General features: G+C 40.8%; 1 protein-coding gene across 1 annotated transcript; it reads left to right on the top strand.

Moving 5' to 3' along the window:
* The first annotated feature begins 982 nt into the window (after nucleotides 1-982).
* mideasa (mitotic deacetylase associated SANT domain protein a) lies at nucleotides 983-13,077 on the top strand. The gene is made up of 13 exons (XM_080047832.1): nucleotides 983-1,618; nucleotides 2,100-3,869; nucleotides 5,564-5,788; nucleotides 7,616-7,958; nucleotides 8,061-8,127; nucleotides 8,234-8,376; nucleotides 8,504-8,607; nucleotides 8,884-8,959; nucleotides 9,061-9,149; nucleotides 9,810-9,953; nucleotides 10,144-10,272; nucleotides 10,920-11,089; nucleotides 12,066-13,077. Exons 2-13 carry the CDS (start codon nucleotides 2,361-2,363, stop codon nucleotides 12,325-12,327), a joined length of 3,261 nt encoding a protein of 1,086 aa, XP_079903958.1. The 5' UTR covers nucleotides 983-1,618; nucleotides 2,100-2,360; the 3' UTR covers nucleotides 12,328-13,077.
* The last annotated feature ends 12,815 nt before the right edge of the window (nucleotides 13,078-25,892 follow it).

Raw genomic sequence — 25,892 nt, 5'->3', positions numbered from 1 at the left:
CTTTCTGCAAAAATAGATATAGGTTTTCCTTTTTTTCTTCTTGACATTTGAATAAAAATTTGACAAAACATAACCTTAATTCAAGATGGAAACTAGTGAAGTTGTGATCTTGAGAACACCTCCATACAATTGTTATTAATGTCATTTTCACAGACAACTTCAGTGTGTGTGAAACAAACAAACAAAAAAGAAGTTAGAAGAGAAGAATGGTTAAAAAGTCAGAGTTTATAAATCTTTTATTTCCCTCTATGAGTTCATTTGAACAGGTCCATAACATAATAGATAGAATAATGTACATGTGAAATATAATAATTCATTTTAGCTTGAATAATCCTTATATAGGGCGCTGTTCTTCTAGGAATATGGCGACTTGGAGTGTTATTTCTTAAAAGGAATACATAGTGGTTTGTTTTTAAGTTCGGAGTCCTTGATTTTGACAAATTCCCCACAAGCAAAATATAAATTTATAATTAAAAAAATATTAAACAGTTTTTCCTCACAGAATTAAAAATAAAAACTCTTGGCATTTAATGTGGGAAAACCATAGATAGTATAATAAAGGGGAAAACCATAGATAGTATATAAAAACTCTTGGAAAATTCAGTTAATTAAAGACACTACCAGGAATTTAGTTTTTCTTGATTCTAGCGGCCCCTTTGGACAAACGTGGTTTTACACCATATCCCAAGCGCATGCAGGCAGAGAGACCACAGGATACATCCTGATGAGGTTATGTATTTATATGTGGTTATGTCTAACAATTTTGACTGTAAATAATAAAGATTTTAAAGTTCCTTGTAGGAGGTTTAACTAAAATATTATTTGAAAAAAAAAACCCTATAGGCCTAATGGCAAAATATCTCAATGAATAAACAGAACATGTATTAGGATTTAAATGTCTCTCGTAAATACCCTGAGATGGAGGGGGTTCTTTGACTCGACCGCAGTGTTTATAAAATCCTCTTCACTCTCCTGTCTCCGTGTGACCAGCTGTCAGAGACATTCCCTCCTCTCCGGGGCAGCCGCGACACCAAATCAAACGTACACGGATTCAGCGATGGGAGTGGCCAGACAATCGGATTGGATAACAGGATGTGAGTTGAGCTGTTTTGGGGTGAGGCGATGCGGCTCTGGGGTGCACAACTCTTCTGTTTTGTTTCGGTCTCGCAGCTTTTCACGGAGTCTAGATCGAACGGTCAAACCCGAAACACGGAACCCCGCACGGCGCGTCTCTGCAGTGACGGCTTGGATATCAGCGGAAACAGGCCGCAGCTAGCGCGCAGTTGTCACACATGCGCGGTGGCGTGTATTGGGGTTAGAGAGAAAGTTGTGGACATGTTTTTTCTGAGGGCTTTTTACGGAATAGAGTGTGCAACGTTGCGACTGCGGTGTTAATGAGCCTCTCCCCAGCCCGGTCCGGACTTTGGATTGTGTTTCGGTGCGATCGTAAAGTCAACCCCTGCGCCATATTGTACAGGACGGGGGGGAAACTAGTTGCCAGGAGTTATGACATTTGCTGCGCACGATCCTTCCATGGAGCTGCATGCAGGCGATTTTGATCGACACTACAGTGACTCCATGGATCATGCCGTGGAGAGCTCCGTGCACCATTGATCAGGTACAAACACACACTGTGGTTTTAAACTAACGCTCACTAAATATGCCGTGCAGTCAGTCCCCCGCTCTGCAGACGCTTCCTTATTGCTCATTTTTTCAACATAACATCACTGGCTATCGCTCGGGTGTGTGCACGAGTCCCTCCGTTTCCTGTATTTCTTGTTATGCCAAATGGCAGCTACAAAGTGAGCGCCTCCTTGTCCGCCGCTGCCTGCTTCACAACTTCTTCAACTCAATAACGTCCTCTCTGCACGCACCTGGACGTGATTATGGAAATACAGGGTTTGTGTTTGCTCTTTTCTTTGCGCTTACCTCAGCGGACATACTCTCTCACTGGCTGATTTTCCACTCTACTGACTGGGCTCTTTGCTTGCGTTTAGGCCTCAATTTCCTCTTTGCTGCAGACGAGTGCAAAACTTTAGTATTGCTTGTTCTCAAGAGGGAGAAAAATAAAGTGTCTAACCCCTCCTTTCTCTCACAAGGTCCGGCTGCATAAAGAGGAGGATGAGAAGAATGGGCAGCAGACTTCAGATTTGACTTGGAAGGAGGGTTGCATGCTCCCCCACCCTGTGCACTTTCCTTTGGGATTTATGTTTCCTCCCAAATACCCCTGTATACACAATTAAACAAAGAAGCCAGGCAGTGGAAGAAACACACTACAACCCAGAGCACTTTGCACGCTCACAGATCAAGATTGAGAGTTCTGACTCCAACATTTTCGTGCCTTTTCAGAACACATTACTATGAGTCTTCCTCCTCAAGTTAATGCTGACAAGGGCAGCAAGCTTCATGCCGCAGCCATGAAAGAGCCTGTGCAGCATTCAGGGGAGGTTTATTATGGTACTATGGGACCTCCGGCGGTAGAAGCGAGTCGCAGCGACTCTGTCAGCAGCTCGGGTGGCGTTTACAACCCGGAGAAAGGGCCCCAGAGTCTAGCGCACTATCAACAGGCGGCTCCAGTCAAGTGGATGCACCAGGACACTATGCAGCAGCCCCCTGGCTGGTCTCAGGAAGGCCCCCCTGTGCAGGCCTGGGGGCAGAACTTTGCTCCCTACATGAGCGGAGTGAATATCAGGGGTCAGATGGCATTCCACAAAGGAGTGCACGAGGGTGTCTCTCTGCCCATGGCGGCAGAGAACCAACAGCCAGCGGGGCCCGTGGAGGCTTACAGGGACGCCACCCAGGCTCAGGCCCAGGGGCGGGGGCTGGAGTGGGAGCAGCACGCGGCTGCCATGCACCAGGCTCAGCTGCAGGCCTATCAGCAGCAGCAGCATGCCCACAAAGGCGTGGAGCTCCAAGGTCAGCCCCACACGGCCGCTCACACCCTGCAGAGCTCCTTGCTGCAGCCCTTCCAGGCCACGTTCAGGCCCAGCAAGCAACAGTTTTCATCCGGTTATTACCCCGCCGCTTTCCCGGGCACCAAGGCGGTCCCGGGCCTGGCGTACGGCGGCGAGCAGCCTAAAACTCAACAACTCCTTCTGCAGCAGATACAGCAGCAACAAATGCAGCAACATCACCAGCAGCAGCAGCAGCAGCAACAACAACAACAACAACAGTTGCATCAACAACATCACCTTCAGTTGAAGCAACAGCAACAACACGTGGTGCAGCAACAACAACAACAACAACACCAAATCCACCAGCATCAGTTGCAGCAGCAGCAGCAGCAGCAGCAGCTGCAGCAAATGCAGCAACAGTATCACCAGCAGCAGCTACAGGGGCGACAGCAACAAATCCAGCAAATGCAGCAGCAGCAACAATTGCAGCAACAAAACGTGCCACAGCAAGAAGCAGCACAGCTACAGTTGCAACAAAAGCGGCAATTAAATCAAAACTTTGTGACTTATCAGCCTCCTGGGCCTTGTCCGCCAGACGCTGCTCCTAAAAAGGAAGGCGTCCAGCAGTCGGTGGAGGAACCATGGGCTCCCGTTCCCGATAAGGTGGTCACAAGTCCCTCTGAGCCTTCAGATTCACCGGCAGCTGCACCCAGGCGCTCACGTCGCCTCTCCAGAGAAGGACAGTCCCCACTGGGTCCCCCGTCCACTAACATTTGGTCTCAAGCGTCCAAAGAGCCTCCGCCTTCGTCCGAGAACGGAGTGGCAGGCGTACAGGCCTCGAGAGGAGGGGTGAGCCAAGCGAAGACGGGAGGGGTCATCCAGATCACCAGCAGGAGAAGGAGGGCTTCCAAGGAGATCAACTTGGAGACACTGGCCCAGAAGGCGTCGGAAATGGAGCCTGCTAAAATGGGCAAAGTAAAGAAAAAAAAATCCAAAAATATCTCAGTCACTCATTACACTGCTGCTTTTTCTACTTATTTCTGGCAGTTTTGCAGCCATGCAGCCATTTAAATACATGCTAAAGGCCCAGTTGAGTTGAGCAGTGAATGGCGAAAGGCAGCTAATCGGTGCATTTAAGAGCAGTGCATGCATTTTCTCGTTTGGCAAAGTTGGCAAGCAGCTGTTCAAAGAGGAAGAATCCCTTGTTTCTATGCCGCACTTCCCTATGCTTTACAAAACTCTTTTTCTTAGGTCTGTGTTCACTTGATTCCTACAGCTGTTGAGTCTCACCTCCAGCAGGCTGTTTTTACAAGTGTCCGCTGTTGCACTACACTGCACATACTGGCACAACCTGAAAGTCAGCTATGGTTATCAAAGATTCTTCCCTTTTTTTAAATTTGAAATATTCTTCTCGTTTTCCCGTACGACAAAGGCAATATCGTAAACTTTGTTTTTCAGAGTTTATAGTGTTTACACTGTAAGCGCCACACCCTCTGCAACCGGCTTTTCTCTAAGTTTCTCTTCAGCAGCTTTGGTAAACAGACACTTTGCTAAATACATGGTCAATTTTTGTCTTTCGGCACTGGGACATTTAGCGCTCTAATAACCTCAGAAGGGTAACGAGGCCTGTTGTAGATTTTTTAATTTTTTTGTATGTGCAAAGTGTGCATGATACAAGTACGGCTGCATGTCTGCACACCTCCACATTCCTCAGACTCTCTCCCAGTCGTTGAGCAGAGCCAGGGCGGGGCCGAGCTGTCAACCTGCACAGCTATACACTCCCAATCTCCCCAACACACACCAAACAGGTTTCATAAGGCTATTCACCACCCAGAGCTGTTGTGTTGTGGTTGACTGACTCGCAGCACTTCTCTGGGTCAGCAGATGAGATTCCATTGTCGTTGCGGCACTGCTTACCTTTTCACCTCAACAGTATTGATTTATATGTTCCACTTGCACCAGCAGAATTGCTGGACATTTAATCAGCTTGACCAGATATACCTGCAGGGAGGGGGGTGGGAGGGTACACTCCTCTCAAAACAAATGAAAAATGTGGTAACTAACAAGACAACTGTGTTATTTGTTATTTTTTGTGTGTAGTCTCGCGTTGCATTTGACTGCAGAGTTTCAGATGCTTTGACCCGTAGGTGCAAACATTTTTGCACAGTGAATGCAACATTTAAAGTAAAATAGATAATCTAATTTGCTGAGCAATCAATGATCAATGAACTGAGCAACAATTCTCATTCAACAGAAATGCCATATTTTCACTTGTTCATGTGAATGCACTATTAAGATTTGCAGATTTAAAAAGAAAAAGTTTTATATAATCGTAAATTGAACATTTCTGGCTAAGAAGACACTTTCACTCACTTTTTAATTTCTGACAAATAATTGAATAATAAGATAAGATATATTTATAAATATGTCATTTCATTCAGGAAGGAAATAGGTTAAAGTTGTAGTTTATTTCAAAACGACTCTGATTTTTAAAAGAAATTTCCTTTTTTGATGTGTTAAGTATACGTGTCATCTTCCTCTTTTTTATGTCTCAATCCCTTTTTTTTCTCTTTTTTTCTTTCTCCTGCCACTTCCCCTTTCCTCCTGTTACTCTCTCCTTCCCTTGTCACCCTCATCTTTTCCACCCTCTCTCTTTCGCTTTCTTTCAGGCCCAACAGGAAGAGGGTTCTTCAGGCAGACAAGCCAGCATGATGCCTCTGGTCATCCCTGTGTCTGTGCCGGTGCACAAGAGACCAGCCGATCACCAGGGGGGCTCGGGACACGGTCGGCCCGGCCAGGGTGAGCGGCACGCGGCCCTATCCGACCGCAAACCATCTGTCATCGTGTCTCGTCGCCGATCGCTCAGAAAATCCATGTCAGATAGCTTTGGCCAGGTTAGTGTTGTAAAGAAGAATTGCATTGCTTTGATTGTTTGTATATTATTGATTATCTCATCTCATTCATTGTTGCAACTGTAGATTAAGGGTGACCTTTTGATCAAATCGTCAGCCTTTTTGGATAGTAGAACATGTATTTAACTCTGTTACTTAAAGGTGCACTATGCAGTTTCAGGGGAGGTGGATTTGTTTATGTTTGCAGGGCCTGCAGTTAGTTTACAAGACATATTTTCACTATATGTAATTCTTTGTGTTTAATAATTGTATCTTTATAAATCAAAACAAAATTATTTTGAGGCACCTGGAACCAAACATAAGACTAGAATATGTATGTACAACAACAACAACAACAACAACAACAACAACAACAGTGAAACAGTAACTTTTAAGGTAGCCTTCTAACTTCAAACTGTGTTCCAGGGATCAAATTGTCTTCTGAGGAAAGTTTGTTTATTCAGTTATGAAATGTACCTTAGAGAATATTCACTTCTCTGACACCCAAAGTTACATAGTGCACTTTTAACTCAAAGTTGCAATAAAACATGTTTAAATTACTCCCATGCAGTCCTGCATTCAAACGTTGACTTAAAAAAAAGCATTGAAAGTACGTATTATACAGCAGAATGGGCCCTCGAGTCATATTATTACAATATTGGATTGGTATTACTAATTCAATAACATATGAGCAGAATTGTAACGTTGTAGTCATGGAAATGGTGAATACACTATTTATGTAGCAAATTTTAATAGTTTTGTGGGACATCGTAATTTGTGTTCTTATCATCTCCGATTAATAGCTTGTTTTGAAATTACAGTTGGCACTCTGTTAGCTTACCTTAGCATGAAGAGCTAGCAGTTTGTGAAAACGGCCTGCCAGCTAGACGGAGCCACGCTAGCTGTGACCCTCTGTTTCCAGTGTTTATTGTATGCTTAGCACTTAAGCTAAAGTACAAATATCCCTAAACTTCACCTAAGTACAGCACCTGAGTAATTGTACTTTTTTACATTTCAATGCCTCCTTTTTAAAGCCCTGTATTTGTGAGTTTGCACATTTCACAATGATGTGTGCTATATGTTTGATCAGATTTGGACCACATTATGTTACTACATCAAGACTCCCCCACCCTCCATCCTTGAAATGCATGTCTGTTGTGGATTGAGAAACCCACATATTCAATCTCTTGAGTTCACATAGGTTATAGCCTGGGGAAAAAACATCCACCAGAACACTGGGCCAATATTTGCAGCATTGTTTTAGATGATAAAGTGACTCACTAACTCTCCAGAATCCTGCACTACTCGAAGAGCTGCTTCAAAACTGGGTGTGTAGCTGCACAGGGGAAACCCATTCAGCGAGTGAGCAAGTACATGTTATGCCTGAAAGTGATTATGGAGGAATCGTGACAGTGTTTTTGGAACAAGATAAGAACAAGTCATAGTGCCTGTTTACTGGTGATAACAACAGCAGTTTAACAAAGGTGGCTACTATGAAATAGATAATGTGGAAATCAATTAGTGTATATTAACTACAAGTGTATCATGTACAGAATGTAAAATACGATCCAAACCATTGATTATTCGATTCAATTCAAAAACTTTATTGTCCATAACATAGTGACAGAAAATGGCCTTTTTGGTATGTTCCTCGAGCAACATACGACTTGCATAAAATCACACAAAACAGTTCTATAAAACATTCATTAAACAGCTTCATTAAATAGTATTCTCTATTAGGCCTTGTTTAAAGTGAATATTGCTGTGGGAATGAAAGAGTTCTTGTACTTCCTTTTTATATATATATATATCTATCCTTCTTGTCTCCAGGATGATGAGAGCGATCCTGGACCAGACGATGACGTGAGGTCCAAATTTAAGCGGCGGCCTCGTCCCGAGCCTCTTATAATCCCTCCACACAGACCCTCCACCTTCATCCCTCCATCCCTCTACCCGGCCATCACCTCCTACCAGAGCAACCTGCGCTCTCCCATCAGGATGCCCGACAACCCCCTCACCATGCCCCCCTACACCCCTCCTCCCATCCTGTCTCCCGTACGCGAGGGCACTGGACTCTACTTCTCCACCTTCCTCACCAACATCGCCAGCAACCAGAGCCTGCCGCCTCCGCCCCCTACGCCCAAGTCCGCCTCGCGCAGTCTGTTGCGCTCGGGTAAGTCTCAGCAGTGGCTTTTCTATGGGGGTACGTTCTGCTAACAAAGACTTGCTCTGGGACATTGTTTAAAAGGGGGATGTGATTTGTGTGTATTTTCAGTGAGTTCAGACATCGAACCTCCTGTATTGCCGTTGATCACAGACGCCACGCCAGTGTGCCTGGAACCGTACGTGCTGCAGTCACCTAAACACATTTTTCACGGTTTCCTATATCTTGCCTAAACATAACTTTTTTTTTAACTCTATGCTTTTATTTTTTTTGAATGTTTTTAGCCGTATCAACATCGGGCAGAGGTACCAGGCAGAAATTCCAGAGTTGCAAGATAAACCTTTGCCCCAGTTTGACCAGCACAAGGCCGACCTGGTGTGGCTTCCCGTGGACGACTCCCGCCTCAAACAAGGCGATCAAAACAGGAGTTAGTATCTCACGTTACTTGTCTTCACCCACTGATCAAGTTTTCTTCTTTTCTTTTGTGTGAGCTTTTTGACACCATCTTCTCCACATCGTTATTTTCTCTCCTTTTTTTTTTCTTTTTTCTTCAGTGGAGGACTTGATGAACATGGCTTGTTCCAGCGTGCTCAGCGGCGGGGGAACCAACCAGGAGCTGGCTTTACACTGTTTACATGAATGTGGAGGTGATTTCCTTGTGAGTACGACGATGACTCATCATCCCTCGCCAAAGTTGCTTCAGTAGTTCAGCTTTCAGGGATTTTTCTTGTTCAGCAGGGCAACTTTCCATTAAAATCCAGTTCCTAAAAAAGTGACATTAGCAGAATTCGTCAGTCTTTAACAAAATGTCCAAATATTACTCCCTTTTCACTGCTATTTTGTACTTCTTATTTTTTTAAGTATATAGTGCTGTGCAGTTGATGCACTCAAATGAGGAAACTGACTTTTACAATAAACCTTGTTTGATTTTAAGGAAACGCTGGCACGTCTGATGCTTCAGGACCCAATTTTCCCCAAAGGCCATCACCTGGCAGGTTATCACTACTCAGGCGAGTGACACGATCATAAATGGCTGTCTTGTTCCTCCTCCTTTTGCCCTCTCATTCCCTACCTGATTTTAAAACCCCTTCCTTTCTTGATTTACTCACAGGCTCCGAGTGCTGGACTGCGGAGGAGAAGTGCTACTTCAATAAGGGGATCTCTGCCTACAGGAAGGACTTCTTTATGGTGCAGAAATTGGTATGTGCTATTGTTTTCCCCTGCCGCATGCATGAATATACAACTATGTAGATAAATCAGCAACGCAAAATATATATTTGAATGTAATATCCCTTGTGTAGCATTTCAACAACAATGCATCATTATTTTTTTTTAATTCCCGGTAAAGGGTTTTTACTGGGAGTTTTTTTCTCAGCCGAGCTAAGGGTGTAAGGGCAGGGTGTCATATTGTATCGTATTGTATCATATATCATATTGTATGAAATGTAAAGCCCACTGAGACAAATGTATTTGTGATTTTGGGCTATACAAATAAAACTGATTTGATTTGATTTGATCATTAACATAGTCATTCCCGAGGCATTAATTAAATTGCTTTTGAACAAGCAAATATTTCTGCTCTGTGTCTGCGTCTGACAATACAATGCCAGATTGAGACATAACAGAAAAGGTCAACCTTTGGAAACAGGACAAGGCTGCGACTTTTTAGAAACCGTAAAAGTGACAATAACAGGCATGAGACGGAGAGCGCCGGCCTCTTAAAGCATGTTTCTATTTTACATTGTGTGTTATAATGTCTACATAAACGACCGGATGCTACAGCACGTAGACAGCAGAACAGGTTCATTGATAAAAGTAAAACCCTGCCCGTGTCTGTTTATTTTGCATGGCTTTTTAAAGGTGCAGACCAAGACTGTGGCTCAGTGTGTGGAGTTTTACTACACGTACAAGAAACAGGTGAAGATTGGACGCAACGGGCTCTTAACCTTTGGCCCTCCAGACTCCCCAGGGGAGAAGCACACAGAAGCTGTGCTGGACATTAAGGTAGGGTGGAGATAGCTCAAACCATACTGATGTGTTAAGGAATGTATGTGATTAACTGTGCTTTTCATAGGCTGAGCCAGGTTATGGGAAAGCTATAATTATTTTCTTCAAATTTTCTTCACTCATCAAGAGAACGGGCAACAAATATAATTTTTTCTAAAATTTGTGTCTGGCGTGATTCATTACCCAGAGTTCACAGCAGTCAAGACTGACTCACGGAGAGGCGGATGGGGACGCCAGGAAGGTTGTATCTTTCGTCCAGAGTCAGGAGAGCAGCCATCAGGCGAGGGTCGCTCAGTCACTACAGGCTCATGACTATGTAAGTATTTCACAGCCGTGGGCGATCTTCTGAGAACGCTTTTTGTTAAAATTACTTTTTTTCAAAATCGATGAATATCTCCTTATGATCCGTACAACTTTCGGTATTGTGTGCGCAGTGAAAAAGAAACCTGGTGTTAATACACAGCGTAGGGCCCTAGGCTCCACTATTATGTAAAAGAAGTGTACCACATGGCTGAAATTCACTGTAGGAGTAAAAGTACAAAACAATAAGCATCAAAGTGGACTTGAGTATCAAATGTGAAAGCACTTACTTGGCAGGAAAGCCCATTTAATTTAGTGTATTGTATTATTGGATTATAATTATTGATGCTAAACTCATTTCAAAGTTGCAGCTGTTAAAAGTGCTTTTTTTTTCAAAAATGTTATACTGCGGTTATACTGTAGCTTGTGAATTTTCACCTTGGGAAGTCTTATTGACATAATATCACATTATTTACTGTACGTGTGGAATATGTTTTGTATAATGAATCTGGAAAGTACCCAGAAACTAAAATATCAGAAAATGAAGTGGAGAAATGAGGACAATATATTTGCTTCAGAATTGTAGTGTAGTAGGTGTGTATAGAAGTTTGATCGATCCTTTCACTGATTTTCGAATTAAAAAGACAAACGTCACTGTTCCAGGCAGGGACAATGGTGATGATCAAAGAGTCGGACACTGGGACTAAAGAGGCCCACCACCGGCCGTCCCCTCACAGGCCTCGGCCAGAGCCTGCAGCAAAGAAGAGCAGAGCGCCGCCGGTAAAGCCCCCACCGGACCCTGGCGCAGAATTTCCCTGCAAGAAATGTGGCAGGTACGGCTAAACCATGGAAAAGATTTACTTTGTCTTTATTTCCGACTTTAACTAAAACGTTCCTCTCGCACAGACTATAGCCCAGTGTGGCAGGCTTGCAGGTTGTCGGCTGCATTTACAGCAGCTCATGTGGTTTACTTCAACAGAATTATTTTAACATCAGGCAAAAATATGCAAACGCAAAGTTTTCAATTATAGAAAGAGAATATGGGACATTATGACAGGAACAATCGCATGAAGAAATACAGATGAAATATAAAATGTGGCCCCAAATTTGTGAAATAATGTGATTCGTAATATATTTGTTTGGTTTATGCTGCATATCAAATTCAATCGACCCATTATTTACATGATTGTGCACTGGCTGCTATGAATCCTATGAAAACTCGGATCGGATTGTTTTTGTTTGGTGTTCCCATTATTTTCGAAGCCACTGAAGTCATCGTTCAAAGTTTCATTTATATGCTGATGTGCAGTGAAAGTCAGCAAATGTGTTGCAACTGATGGCAACTGGGATGAGGAGAAAGAGGGAGTACATTTTTTATTATGACTTTTTATGGAAGTCAGACTTCTTTCAAATTATTTATTAAGAAGAACCTAAGGGGCTCCTTAACAATATATTTAGAACTACATACTTTTTGACATGCAAAAGTAAACATTTAACAGCAAAACAAACAACAAAAGAAAACCCATGACCACACACACACACACACACACACACACACACACACACACACACACACACACACAACCGATATGTTTAGTCACAACATGTTCATGTGGACTTTGGTTGATACGTTTGTGCAATCCAGGGATATATGTGGACATGTTCCATTCCCACATGACCCTAAATAGTCCTAAGGAGTCATTATTTACAAGGGGAAAAATATCAGGGTCGAGTTAAGTACTTTTTTTAATCTTATTCTTCAACTTCCCATTATTTCTCACTGGTTATTGCCTTCTTCCTGTATCGCAGGGTTTTCTATAAAGTGAAAAGCCGAAGTGCCCACATGAAGAGTCACGCCGAGCAGGAGAAGAAGGCTGCTGCTCTGCTTCAGAGGGAGGAAGAGGAGCAGGCGGCCGCTGCAGCCCGAGCCAGGAGGGCAGCAGCTTTAGCAGCAGCAGCAGAAGCAGCAGCAGAGTTCAGTCAGGAGGGAAATGGAAACGGAGTGATGGAACAGACAGAGCCTAGTAGCTCAACAGAGGGAGAGGATGACGACGATGAAGACTGGCACTGAGAGACAAAAAAAAAGCAGAAGAGGAAATCGGTGAGAAGATGGATTTACTGGTTAAAGACGGAGATCGAATAAAAAAAGATGTACTGCTGAACTGAGAGCAGTTAAAGACGTGGGGAAAAAAAATGCTTTTCAAAGTATTCTTGTCAACCTTCACACTCCTGACCACGGCCGGTTCAATTCAGCCGTTCTCCGTCGGACGAGAGGTCTCACTCCAGTCTCACACGTTGTTTTTGTATCTTTTAAATACTCAGAGCAAGTTTATTTTTTTGTAAATGCACTTATACCGTACACTTCCCACTTCCCACTTTTTTTTTTTTTTTTTTTTTTGCCAACGTTGCCTTTTTATATCCTTTATTTAATTGAATATATGTCAAAATATTATACATTTTCAGTGCGTGAACTTAAAGGTTATGGGAGATTTCATAAGATAATCAGGATGCCAAGAAAATGTCAAAGATCAAAGCAATCTTTCACTTTACGGTAGCAGCCCTATTTTTAAAAATAAGCGTAGAGTAAGAGTATTTAAAATACTGTGCCGAATTTTGAAGAATTTATCAGATTTGTAGGTTGGTTATACACTTATTTTTTACAACTAAGGGACCTTTTTGAAATTATTGTGTACAAAAAAAGTATATATAAGATTGCCAAATATTTATGATATTGCATTTCGCAATGATTTTTGGTAACATTAAATCTAATCATGTCAGTTGCAATATGACTTGTGAATTGAAAAGTTTATTAAAAATCTCTACTGTTGCCGACTGTCTTTTTTTCCTTTTTTTTTAAAAAGTGTGTCCTTGCAAGACATTGTTGAACCAGCAGGTGGTGCCAGCGGTTCATTATGTTGCTGGATGTTTCCCTCACGCACATACTATAGTAGTGTAGTAGGTAAATAGAATAATATTGTTGGATATCTTGGATTAGGATAAACAAAACCAAAATTATTTGTGGTTCCATTTTGTTATTTTTCCGAGCTTTATCGCCTTAAGTCTTATTCTTAAATTGAAATCCTTACACCAAGATCTATATCATATATCATCTAAACAAGAAAGATTTTCCACAATAAAATATGTCACCAGATTTTGTATTTATAGATTCAATATGCTTAACAGGCTCCACAGGGCTGTCATTTTCAGATTAACAGCTAGGGAGCCAACTCGGTTTGAGTCAGTGGGGGTGGGGGGTGGTGAGAACTGGCATTGATTGGTGGTGACAACTCAGCCGTTCAAAGAGCGTGCTCCGGTAAAGGGAAGTGTATGTAGCCTGTCGCTGCCTCAGGAGATGAGATGCAAGGCATATTGCTCAGAGGGCGAAAAGGACCTGACTGTCTCCCACCCATCACAGACGAACTGCACCCCGACAGTTTACATTTACCTTCTTAGTCTGTCAGTCACTCACTCACTCACTTATTCTCACACACACATACAGTTTCACACATACAGTCTCACACACACAAACAGTCTCACACATAAAGTCTCACACACACACACACACACACACATGCACGTTATCTTAGGTCACTTTTGGAGACTTTACATACATATTCATCCTGTGGGGACCATGAGTGTCTGCACAAAATGTCATGGCAGACATCCAGTTGATTATGCGTTTCTGTCTGAACCAAAGTGTTGGGAGGGACAGGCAGAGATTTACAAGTTTTCAATATTATCCAATTTTCTCTCTGTATCATGTTCCCTTGCTGCTGGTGCTCTTGATATTACTCTGGCAGAAAACTTTAAGGGCCTGAACTAGAATTATTGATGTGGGAAGCTGGGATATGTCTTATATATCGTTCTAATTTATTTTTTATTTTAAAGTCGTCCCCCCTGTAGGCTATTATTAATATTTCCTTCAGACCCTTGCCTTTAAAAGGTCTGCAACACATGAACAAAAAAACACACCAATGCATCAAGAAATGAACATGGATGAACATAAAATATATTAAATGTTTACTTTAGGTTTTATTTCATTTATGATGGAATTAAGTTAGAGTAAGAATAACTGTTTAATCATTGATATCGACAAAGGACATAGAAGGCTGACATTAATGTTAGAGGGCCAACTTATACTGCCTTTAAAACTAAGTTTCAGTTTAAAAAAAAGAATAACCTCAAGAGTAACCAATAGTTTTAATTTCTATGGTGGTCTTTTCCTCACGAGAACTGGCAAAAGGATAATGAGGCGTGTGTATTTTCTACTTTTTCTGTCCATTTTCATAAATATCTGGTAGTAAATCAGCAAGCAAGCTGCTAATTTTTGACATGTCGTCCACATTTCAGATCGTCAGACTGCAGTGAAATGTAACTGACTGTGTGGTGTGTTCAATGTCCTCATGGGTCGGGAGCCTTGAAGGTTTTTTTTACAGCCAGGATCAAATATCTTCCCTGGGCAGCTGTTTGGCTAATAGAGCCCCATTAGAAACCCAGCGACATGGACGTAGTAAACCAGGTTAGTGATAGAGAGAAGACCATGAAGACATCGTGAGGCAGACTGCTGTGAGTGGCCATGGAGACAAGGGCGAAACGCTGGATCAATGTCACTAAATGTCTAGAAGACGAATGAGGAGATCGATGGTTCCTCTCTGGCAGGGCCGAGGTTACATCTGATGCAATGCTGAAATGTACTTCAAGATTATTTATGTGCTGCTAGCTAGGCTACTCGATTATAAAAAATGTGAACATTTTCTGGGCATGACGCTGTAAAGCTGCAGGTCAATGTCAATCTTGCAGTGAGTACAGGGGTAATATAACATTGGTCACAGTGCAGGCATGCTCATGAAGTGAATGTACCTACAGTAGATGTGGTACATCTCACACAATCATGCAGGCACTCCCCTCTATTTTATTTAGATATGGTAAAGATATTTAATATGTTAATTGTCTATTGGATTTGGACCAGAAAAAGTCAGAATTGATGAAAAGTTAGTCAGTAAACCAACTGTAGTTGGAAAGATGACAACTAGTAATTAAATTAATAAACCACTGAAATATAACAGCATGTGTGTCAAGATAAATCTGATAAAGCCTTGATTGCAGTTTTAAAATCAACATGCACAGGAAACATTGGAAATACTGTGATCCTGGTGAATAATTGAAAAATTATTGCTTTTAGATGTATGGATCAATCAGCCATATGTACTGCATTAACACCAGAGGTGGGTCGTAACGCGCTACATTTACTCCGTTACAAATACTTGAGTAACTTTTTGAATAAATTGTAATTTTAGGAGTAGTTTTATTGCAACATACTTTTACTTTTACTTGAGTAAATATTTTAAGAAAGAACGGTACTTTTACGCCGTTCCATTTGGCTACGTGACGGTCGTTACCTTATTTTTTTATATATTTTATTTATTACATGCGAGAGCTATTTCTCTCATGATTTCTCTCCCCGGGGACGTCTTCAGCCAACATCTCTATCACGTGACTATTTCAACCAATAAAAACCACATTACAAAAGCTTGCCAATCAAATGCAGCCACTTCAGTCACATGACAAGTGTTGTCATGTTGTCATAGGGCTCAACCATGGGCTCAACAATGTCCGCGGACTTTTTTAAAGGCTGCGGTTCCGCACCGATGTTGTGGCCGTGCCATGTAGGTTAAACGCATATTTTACCGACTATCTGGGTGAGTCGAGAAAATGGAAGAAACCGCTGATTCCGAGGAGCAATAGCCACACCCCTGGCCTCAAATACACACTCACACAATCACAGTGACACAGACTCCCACACACTCGCAATTACAGAGAAACTGTTCTTCTTTGACACATGTCCTGTTCTCCCTGTAGCCTACTCACTTTGCATGCCCCAGTCTGGCTGTGTGAGAGTCTGAGAGTGGTCTCTTTGTTCAGCCACTCTGTAGTTTCATACGTTAAGTGAGTGTGCCAGCAGGTTTTGATGTGTAACGAAGTTTAATTTTGTGTTTTATATTTTTGGGGCTAAACACAACCTAGATAATTTTCTCAGGGCCAGTGACATATTGTAGGAATTTGTTTTAAAATGTGTATGTGCAAAACAATTGCATCAGTGTTATAAGGGTTTTAATTAATATAATTTTGGACAAGCCTAATTTATTATCATTTTATTTGAAGGCTGATGTAGGCCTATTTAATTTGGCAGATAATTAATTTATTATTGTTTGAGTTCAAGGGTTATTCATTTGATTTTTAAATACCTTATTTATTGTTTTATTTAAAATTATGTTATTTAACATATCTTTATTTGAACATTGCTGTTTTATATTATGTTCGTGTCTATTCTGTACCGTTTGTGTTGCTCTGTATATTTCAAAAATAAATCCGGAGTAATGCAGTAGGCCTACTTGTACTCTTGAGTACTTGAGTAGTCTTTTCACTGCATACTTTTTTACTCTTACTCGAGTAATAATTTTTACGAGTACTTTTACTTCTACTTGAGTAATTATAATCTTAAAGTAACTTACTTTTACTTGAGTAAATTTTTTGGCTACTCTGCCCACCTCTGATTAACACTAGAAGACATTTGGTCAGCTTGCCCATCACATTAAAGCAGAGAAGCTGCTTCCTCTACTGCATGCAACATGTACAGTACATCATCTCTCCAGCGTTGCTTAGGCCTACACCAAGCCGTCCTTGACACCTAACCAAAAACCATTTCATGTGATGACGATTGTGGCCATGTAACTGAGAAACCACTTAGCTCAATTTCAATTTGCGGTTAGCCTTGAAGGATGTAATCTGCCACGGTGACCCCATGGCCCCGATACACCCCTCACTTTGATTGGCTATGTGTCTGTCTTCTTTAGCCCCAAACGCTTTCCTCCAGTCAGCCAGTGCAGTGAACGTGAAAAGAGCCCCCCATGCTCTGCTGTGGTGGGTCAGCTAGTCAGGCTACTCCATCCTTACATAGCTCACATTAAATTAACGCCATCTGTCACTGTTTGAGCTGGAGTCAGCAGCATTAGTCTCTCACGGTTATGCAAATGGCCACTCGACTACACACCATTTATTCATCTCCCGTGCAGCCAGGTTGTGATACCCTCAGAAAAACGAGGCGCTGGTAACTGACAGTGGCATGGTTTGTGAGACTATCTGCATCGCCACTCATTTTAATGGAACATTGGAGATATCAATGATTGGTGGCCTAAATCTACACCTTGCAAGGTTTCATTTGATTTGTTTTCAAAAGGCTTTACTCTGCTGCACCAACACACAGTTATTACTAATAAGTATTAGCCTACCTTGTAGTCTTTTAAGTCCTCCCTGAGGGGGATGGTATTGAGTTTGAGCAGCTAAAAGAAATTGATGGGAGATGATAAGAATGATGCTAATTCCTTTTTCCTGCCGAGTGTTAGAAGAGAAGATCAATACCAATCTCACGCTTGAAATAAATAAATAGCAAGTAACACAAGCAGCCAGTTAGTTTGAATTAGCATTGGGATTTTTCTTACCGCCCAACAAGCCTGGATGTTCACTGTGTTTTCAGTGTCTATGCTAAGCTAAGCTAATTATCTGCTGACAGGTGGAATAACTCAGCTTGTTTACTTTGGTAAAAGTACAAGAATGAAGTACTCATTATGAAGAATGGTTCATTTAAGCTAAATGTGTTGAATTATGACTATTGATACATTAAAGCTATAGTGCGTAACTTCTGTCGCCCATATGAGGGATTCTGAGTAATAAGAACAACACTGTTGGTGCATCTACATGAGGTAATCCTTCGGTGATCGCACATGGATTTGATACCTTGTGCTTTACATCCAAGTGTTTTCTTGGCAGCAGAATCTACAACCGAATTTCATGGGCGCACTCCTGCACGAGTGTCGGGGGCGACACCAGTTTGTAAAATGCTGCCATACTGCGAAATACAGAGAGAGTTTTGTGGAGCTGATAGTCTTAATAAACTTTATCTCAACTCGATTGAAGATGGCTTGAATGTAACCAACATTCATTTAAATTAAAAAGTTAGGCACCATAGCCTTAATGTTTACATCGCATTAATGTTGCATCTGTTAAATTTGAAGTCTATTTTAATGACTGTATTGGCAGCTTGTGAAGTCTTATCTTAAGCAATGATAACACCTCATAATTAATTGTATGGATTATATTTTTTTACTATTAATCTAAATTTGCAAAGTAAAGTTATCAAAGACTGTAAATGTAGTTGAGCAAAAATAACTATATTTGCCATAAAGTAGCAGGAAATGGAAACACTCTTAAGTCAATTACTTGAGTAAATACAGTTAGTTTTTCCCCCCAGTTACTGTAAATCATATGAGCAGTCACCAGGTGTGGAGTACAAGGGAATGTCAACTTAATATAGTTTGAAAGGTGAGATATATTGAAACAGGAGGATTCAATTAAAGACAACATCCTGAAGGCTGTGCCCGTCATCCTCCCCAATAAAATCACTTTTTCTTTATTACATGAGACGCGTCCTTTGTCATGACTCTGCAAAATACGCGGCTTAGGCCACCCAGCAATAACCCCAGGGGTGAGAGCGATGGTGGCTGCAGCCCTGCCAAATGCACTCACTCACTCTAAGTGCTCTCAATTCAGTCCTCATTTCCTGACTCCTGCCAATCTACCCACGAGACAACAAGAGCTTTTGTCTCATCTTCACTGCTCACTGAGTAACTGCTTTAACAAAGTCTAACATACAAGGACATTATATTGCTTACGCTGCAATAAATCAGGCACGTTTCCCTTGAAATGGGAAAAAGAACACCAGAAAAAGCGTTTGCATTGACCTTCAGATACGTTGTTAAAAAGGAAGGTAATTATTTGTGTTAGCTTCCCCTCAGGATGAATTGTAATAACATTGGTGATCACATAATTTTTCAGAATTATGGGATCACTGTAAGATATTTTGTTATTTGCGATAACTGCAGCACTAATGCCCTTCTCACCAGCCTCACCTTGCACTTTGATTTTAGTGCTCATTGACAAATGTTATAATTTTCAGTTGCCAACATGTACCAATGTAAGCGTTGTTTTCATGAGCATGTTAAAATGGAGCATATTACATCCTGACAGAGCTTCTAGTATTACTGTAGACTTTTTTTTCTCTGATTTTAGCTGGATTTACCTTCAACTATCTCCGTCTCATAGCTACTTATGAATCAGATTGTAATGTTTTGTGAAAAATGTGTTAGTTCAACAACTCTCATGGTGTTTAGAGGTGCATCCATCTCAGCTAGTTTCAAGGTATTTGTTGTTGAGTGTAAGTATGATCAATCACCCAAAACATATCAAACGCTCCACTGAACTCACGGTTGATGGACTAAAAGCACATAATGTTTCTCTCTTCATCAGGATGTGTTTCCCCCAAAGCCCTGAGACAACATTATTTTTTTATCGTGGCCAATGTCCTGTTCCATCTTGTTGTTGTGCTCCATCACCAGTTCTGATGGATCCGGAATCAGCCATCCATCACAAAGTCATGAACATGCAGCCTTCTCCCCTCAGAGGAGAGGTGATGTAGCGGCCGCGGAGGCTCTGAATGATGTCTGTGATTCACCGTTTCCTCCATTCAGGCCCGTGTTTGCCTGCCCAGTGGGTTTTACCTGTACCTGCACCCCCCCCCCCCCCCCCCCAAACCCTTCCACCAAAACCGTGATTTAAGCAGCCTTCACGTCATCCTGGTGTGATGTAGTGTCAGCCTACGTCAGCTGTGGCATAACAAGGAGGATGGGTCCTAATTTGTTGAAATGAGGAATTCTTCAGCGCTGTGGTCTTGTGATCGATCCAGGCATGCAGCCAGAACTCCATTAAGGAACAAGCTGTACAGAGAGCCGCGTGATGAGGGACCATTGCTGTTTCTCAGAGGGGCTTTCACCAATGTCTACATCCTCAACATTATCCAGTTGAGCATAATCTTATCTTTTAGTCATACATTAATGAAATCATATATTATTGTGATTCTTATATGACCCTTTTTTAACCTGTTTTAGTAAAGCTATAGTGCGTAACTTATGTTGCCCCCATGAGGAATTCTGAATAAATACAACAACATCGCCAGCATATCTAAAAATAAACCTTCGATGATCGCACATGGTTTTTATACCTTTTGCTGTATGTCCAGGTATTTTTCTTAGCATTTGAATCAACAACTGATATATTTCTTCAAGCGATTCTTGGGATTTCTATGAAAACAGTACGCACTATAGCTTTAAGAGGAAAATAACTTCTCTAGGATAATGTACTTTGTTTTATCTCTCTCATAGGGGACTGCCCATAATTCCGATTGCCCATTATTCAGACAGCTCAAATACAACATATTTCCCATTGGACCTACTATAAAGGCCAGAGGTCTTTACACTTTACACTCCGTGGAAAAGCCAAGGTGTGGCAAAATTAAAATAAAGCCACATCTCTCTCTAAACATGAAAATCCAAATCCAACTTTTGTTTTTGGGTTAAGGGCCCACGGACCAATGCCTCTCAGTCCAATGGGAAATATATGTATATCGGACTATTGACCTGTAGGACTTGTGGCATGGCACCCTCTAATACACTATGTGGGACCCTTTTTTAAATACCCTTTTATCTTCTGTCTCAAGTCGGGATTTATTTGCTTACACAGTAGATCTCCATGTCAGGCAAATTACAAAGGATGCTTTTATAGTTGACTTGTCCTCTGCATGGTACATTATTTGAAAATAACCTCCCTGCAGCTTTTCACCAGTTGAATTGAATTTTTTACAAATTCAAATTACACAGTTGGAGCCGACATAACTCAAACACGATTGCAAGATAAAGTTAATCCAAAAACTGTAGGACTGTGCCCACAAAACCCACAAGAGGAAATAGTAAATACTCTGCTTAAGGTAAGTGTTTCACGTAGTAAGAGCAAAGTGAAGTCATCCATTATTCCAGTCCTATAAATCAACCAATGGGTCGATTTCCCCCCTCCCCCCAAACTGGCTGATTGCTGTTCAATTGAAACTCTTGTTCAATCAGGCAACAGCGTTTTAATTTTCTCACAGTGAGACTTCCCTCTTGAATGTTTCATGTTTGAGACTCCATCTCTGCTGTTACCAGAGGTGCACCAGCAGCACATAAAACATGATATACACATTCTTCACACACGATATAGCACGACACTCTTGCCGGGAACTGCAGATTGGAGTTTTCTTACCTTACTTTGGGAAAAAAACATTGATATATCAAGGACAACACCAACTTACTTCAACTTCATCCAGTTAACAACTTTATAGCACAACTTTGGGGTCTTTTGGTACTCCAGTTTGTCTTGTAAAAGAAAATCGATAAAATGCAGAAAAACAGAAATTGCAGTTTTAATAGCAGACATTATTGTGACAGCAGTGATTCACTGGTGGACCAACACACTCCTCACAGCCGTGGGTTCATTTCTTTGTTTTGACACATTTGTATGCAGAAAAATGAGCAAGACAGCCCATAAATCCTGTTTTAGTTACACATTATCGTACTTTGGATCAATAGGACCATTTGCTGTGGTGCCTGGGAAGAACCTAAATCTGACTCATTGTCTCCTAATGACCGCACGGAAAGCTTCTGGTCCATGCTTACATTTTGGCTCCTCGCGTGTGATTGGATAAGGCGATTGCATTGTCGGAGAGTGCTTTTCTTCTGTTTACATATTCAAGTAAACACACTGTCGCTGTCCATTACACAGAGAGACTCTTGTTCAGCTCTTATTTAAATTGAGCTGACAAGTCCAATAACGCCGGTGTCCAAGATAAACAGTCGCACTCACTCTTTGCGGCCCCGGAGGGTTTTGCGTTTGGAGTGATGTATGGATGTTGGAGTCACATTATGTTATATAGTCATGATATTTTGGGGAAAACCGGCACATCTCTGCTTGTGCTTTGGCATTTTATGGACTTTTGCTTAATTAAGTCCGGATCCAAAATTACATAAAGAATATCTTACATCAATCAAGTCAATTTTAATCAATAGTCTGCTGTCAACAGTGAAGAAGAGGTTGCTTTTTCTGATTCAGGCTATATAAGAGAATGCAATGTCCCCCAAATGAACTGATAAATGACTTTGCAAGATCTTCAAAAAAGAATGTTATGGATCACTACACTTGAGCAGCAGCCCAGGGTAGCGGTGCTTTGTTTTAGATGACACTACTGTTTCGCGTTATCATACTTTTAAAGACAATATCGAATAAAACCAGAAGAGGAACAAATACGTTTTTTTTTTTTTTTTTTTTTTTTTTTTTAAATACACAAACATGAGCAGAGCTACTTTACGGAAGAACACATTGCACACCGATGCTAGATTTAATTTCACCTTTGCGAATAAGATTTGTAGTGGCATTAATCATACAGGAAAGGGAGGAAAAATTCACTGACTAGTCAACTACAAGGTCACCGCGGGCTAATCAAAGCAATCACCGGGGCACAATAAGACTTTGCAATGCAGCGGCCAATTACTCAGTGAATTATGCCCTCAGAGCTTTGTTAAGTGCCTCTGATCTCACAGCGCGGCAAAGTCGATTTCCGTTTTAATGTTAAATCGTTAACGCACAACCAGCACTGCTGATAACTGATACCCATACATCAGTGAACCCTGATACAGGCAAAGGGACCTTGAGAGTTTGCTGTGCCATAACAGTCAGCAAAGAAGAAGAAGAAGACAGCAACATAGCCAGAGAAAGAGAGAAAGAGTGAGATGACCACTTGAGGAAGAGGCCAACCCTGTTTTCATACTTTAAGGATGTAATCGAGACAGCATTTCACCATTCACCATCATTACTGTGGTTAGTCGAGAGATGCATGCAACAGATGTACCTGATAGTTTCGCACAATAAAAGATGTCAGTGACACGTTGTTTGTGTAATTTGTAGATCCTCTTTAAAAGCACCACATTTATTGCTCAGCACCGGCTTTCTAACCAGAATGTTTTATGACATACTGTATATCTGTCTATCTATCTAGATAGATCTAGATAGATAGATAGATGGATGGATAGATAGATAGATAGATAGATAGATAGATAGATAGATAGATAGATAGATAGATAGATAGATAGATAGATAGATAGATAGATAGATAGATAGATAGATAGATAGATAGATAGATAGATAGATAGATAGATAGATAGATAGATAGATAGATAGATAAAGAGAGAGACATGGATGGATGGATGGATACCATTAACTGGTGGTCCCCCCTTAAAGCTATTCTGCCAGTGGTCGTAATATAAGAACATCATTCACTTCATCATTAACTTTACGAGATGGAGGTCATGCATCTGTTTTATCACATGCACTCCCTTGTTAAAACTGCCAAAAAACCTCTCAACGGTAGTTCAAGACACTCCAGTAAAGACAAATGCTCAAGATCTCAATAAATCCAGAGGGCCAAATAGAGAGAGATTAGAGCATGTTGCACAAAACTAACTTAACTTTAGCCAACATAAAATCCAATAAAAGCTGCAGATTGTCATTGATTTACAGACATGTATTGATGCTCTGAAAGGCTGTGTGGGCACAATCTCCTGGCACAGACAGTTAGCATCAGAGGACTGTGAAATCTGCAGCGGAAGTCGCAGTGACTTTCATGCTCGACCCTGATGTGGTTTATGGATGCATGAATGCATTTTGTCATTATAGGCTAAAAGTAATACAATATTATCCTACATCCATACATACTGCATGTGAGATTCCACTGCGTTTTTTACTCATTGAATGAAAAATGTCTGAAGCTTTTTTACAGTTTAAGTTTTAAGAGTTTTGTTTTTACAAGAAAATTGATTTTATAAACACAAGACATTTGAGCAAATCATTGCAGTTGATGTGTGAAGTCTTTACCAAAATCACTCTCAAAACGTATTGGTTACAGTTAACATACACGCATGGGGATTTGCTGCTTCATGGTCTAACATTATAATGAAATCAATATTATTGGGTTTGTGAGTGTTGTTTGGACGAGACAGGATATACAGTGTGTAGAGTTGCCTTGCAGGTTGGGAAACTGAAATGGGCATTGTTCACTGTTTTTAAAGACCAAACTTCTATCAATAGAATAATAATCAAAGTATATTGTTAACTGCAGCATTAGTACACATTTATTTGACTCTTGTTTATTAAATCCAAAACAGTTTCTAATTGTTTTCTGTAAAAGCTTAAGAGGCTACCTTCTGTCTTAACCTTTATTAGAGGTGTGTTCAGGCAGCTTTTGCAGTACATGCATATGTGACATCAGAGTGGTACTTTGGAGAACATGTAAGCCTAATGTTTTCATCGTCTTGTATCCATTCCTCCTCTGTTCAGCTTCCCCCTCTCTCTCTCTCTCACTCTCAACTCCTCCTCCCATCTTCTGATTCATTAGCAGGACTTGAAACCCTCTTGCCCTATTTTACTGCCTCCATTAAATCGTCGCTCTCTCCATTGCAACTCTGCATGGATGGCAAGAGCGTCAGTTCATCATCTGAGCTAAGAGCCACCGCCATGTACTCAACATTTTTCATGCTATATCCATTTGATCTTTCCTTATAGGCCCAGCTCAGCTCATTGTCACTCGAAAAACACATTAAGGACATTTAAATTTCATTCATATAATTATTGCTAGCCTGTAATAAACAGTAGGAGAGATGCAATATGTTTCAAATTGTTAAAACAATGTATTTATTCCTGCTGCAGAGAAAATCAAAATCAATTTATTTATACCTTACACACAGTAATTAATAATGTGGAGCTACAGCTGATAACATGTCCTATTAATATCAATTGAGCAGGAGTTAATGCTTGACAGACAATCTTGCAGCTGGGTCATCATCACACACTTAACACAGAATATTAGGGTCACATTAAGGAAACAAATGAAGTGAGGAAGGTTTTTTATCCATTTCAAGAATACAAATAATATTAATGAAAATAGAAATATGGAGAATTAATGCAAACTTTAAATATTAATGCCGGGATTTAAAAATAAATAAATCATACAAGGACTATTTATCTACAGCACAAATTTTAGAACAAACACTAAATAAATTCCTGAGGTCCATCAGTTTCCTTGTAACTAAAACCTATTCTGAAGTACAATTTCACCAGCGCTAGTAGGTTGAATCTCAAATTCAACTTTAATTTTGAAATGTCAGAGTTCATTTTCATTTTTCTCCATAAAGTCAAAATGTCAAGAAAAAACATTGATACAAAATAATTTGGCTGTAATACTCACTCGGTACAAACTCATGCTGCACTGCCAAACATTGTTGAAACACATTGAATTTGTATTTAAAATTCTAGCCACAAAGATCCAAAATGTCCAATAGTACCAAAACACACCAGACTGCATTCGTGGAAAATGTGTGTACAATGCACAGAACCACCAAAAATATTTCCTCTTGATGTGGTGGTGCATCCATCTTGGGCTTCAATATTTCAGTGTCAACATAATAAAGCTTCAATGAAAAGCCAATACAGAATGTATATGTATGATATTGTCAACCTTAAAACTACTTAACAAAAGGGGGAAACTAGTGTTGATTTTTTTCAAAAATCAGTAATTACCTCCAACCATTATTTGAGTGTCCTTTTGTAAATGTAAGCCACACAGAGTCTCTTTGCTGCTTGTGTACTGGGATGTCTTAAGCT

This window comes from Ammodytes marinus, assembly GCF_949987685.1.
Source record: "Ammodytes marinus genome assembly, chromosome: 19".
Classification (NCBI taxonomy): Eukaryota; Metazoa; Chordata; class Actinopteri; order Uranoscopiformes; family Ammodytidae; genus Ammodytes; species Ammodytes marinus.
Note: the sequence above shows the minus strand (reverse complement) of the source record. Positions and strands in the feature narration are given on the sequence as shown.

Bases quoted from the DNA above. Each gene is read 5' to 3' on its own strand.
- mideasa (XM_080047832.1), top strand. From the start codon at position 2,361: ATGAGTCTTCCTCCTCAAGTTAATGCTGACAAGGGCAGCAAGCTTCAT. The intron at 7,959-8,060 runs GTAAGTCTCAGC...GTGTATTTTCAG, and splicing joins GCGCAGTCTGTTGCGCTCGG to TGAGTTCAGACATCGAACCT. The intron at 8,960-9,060 runs GCGAGTGACACG...ATTTACTCACAG, and splicing joins GGCAGGTTATCACTACTCAG to GCTCCGAGTGCTGGACTGCG.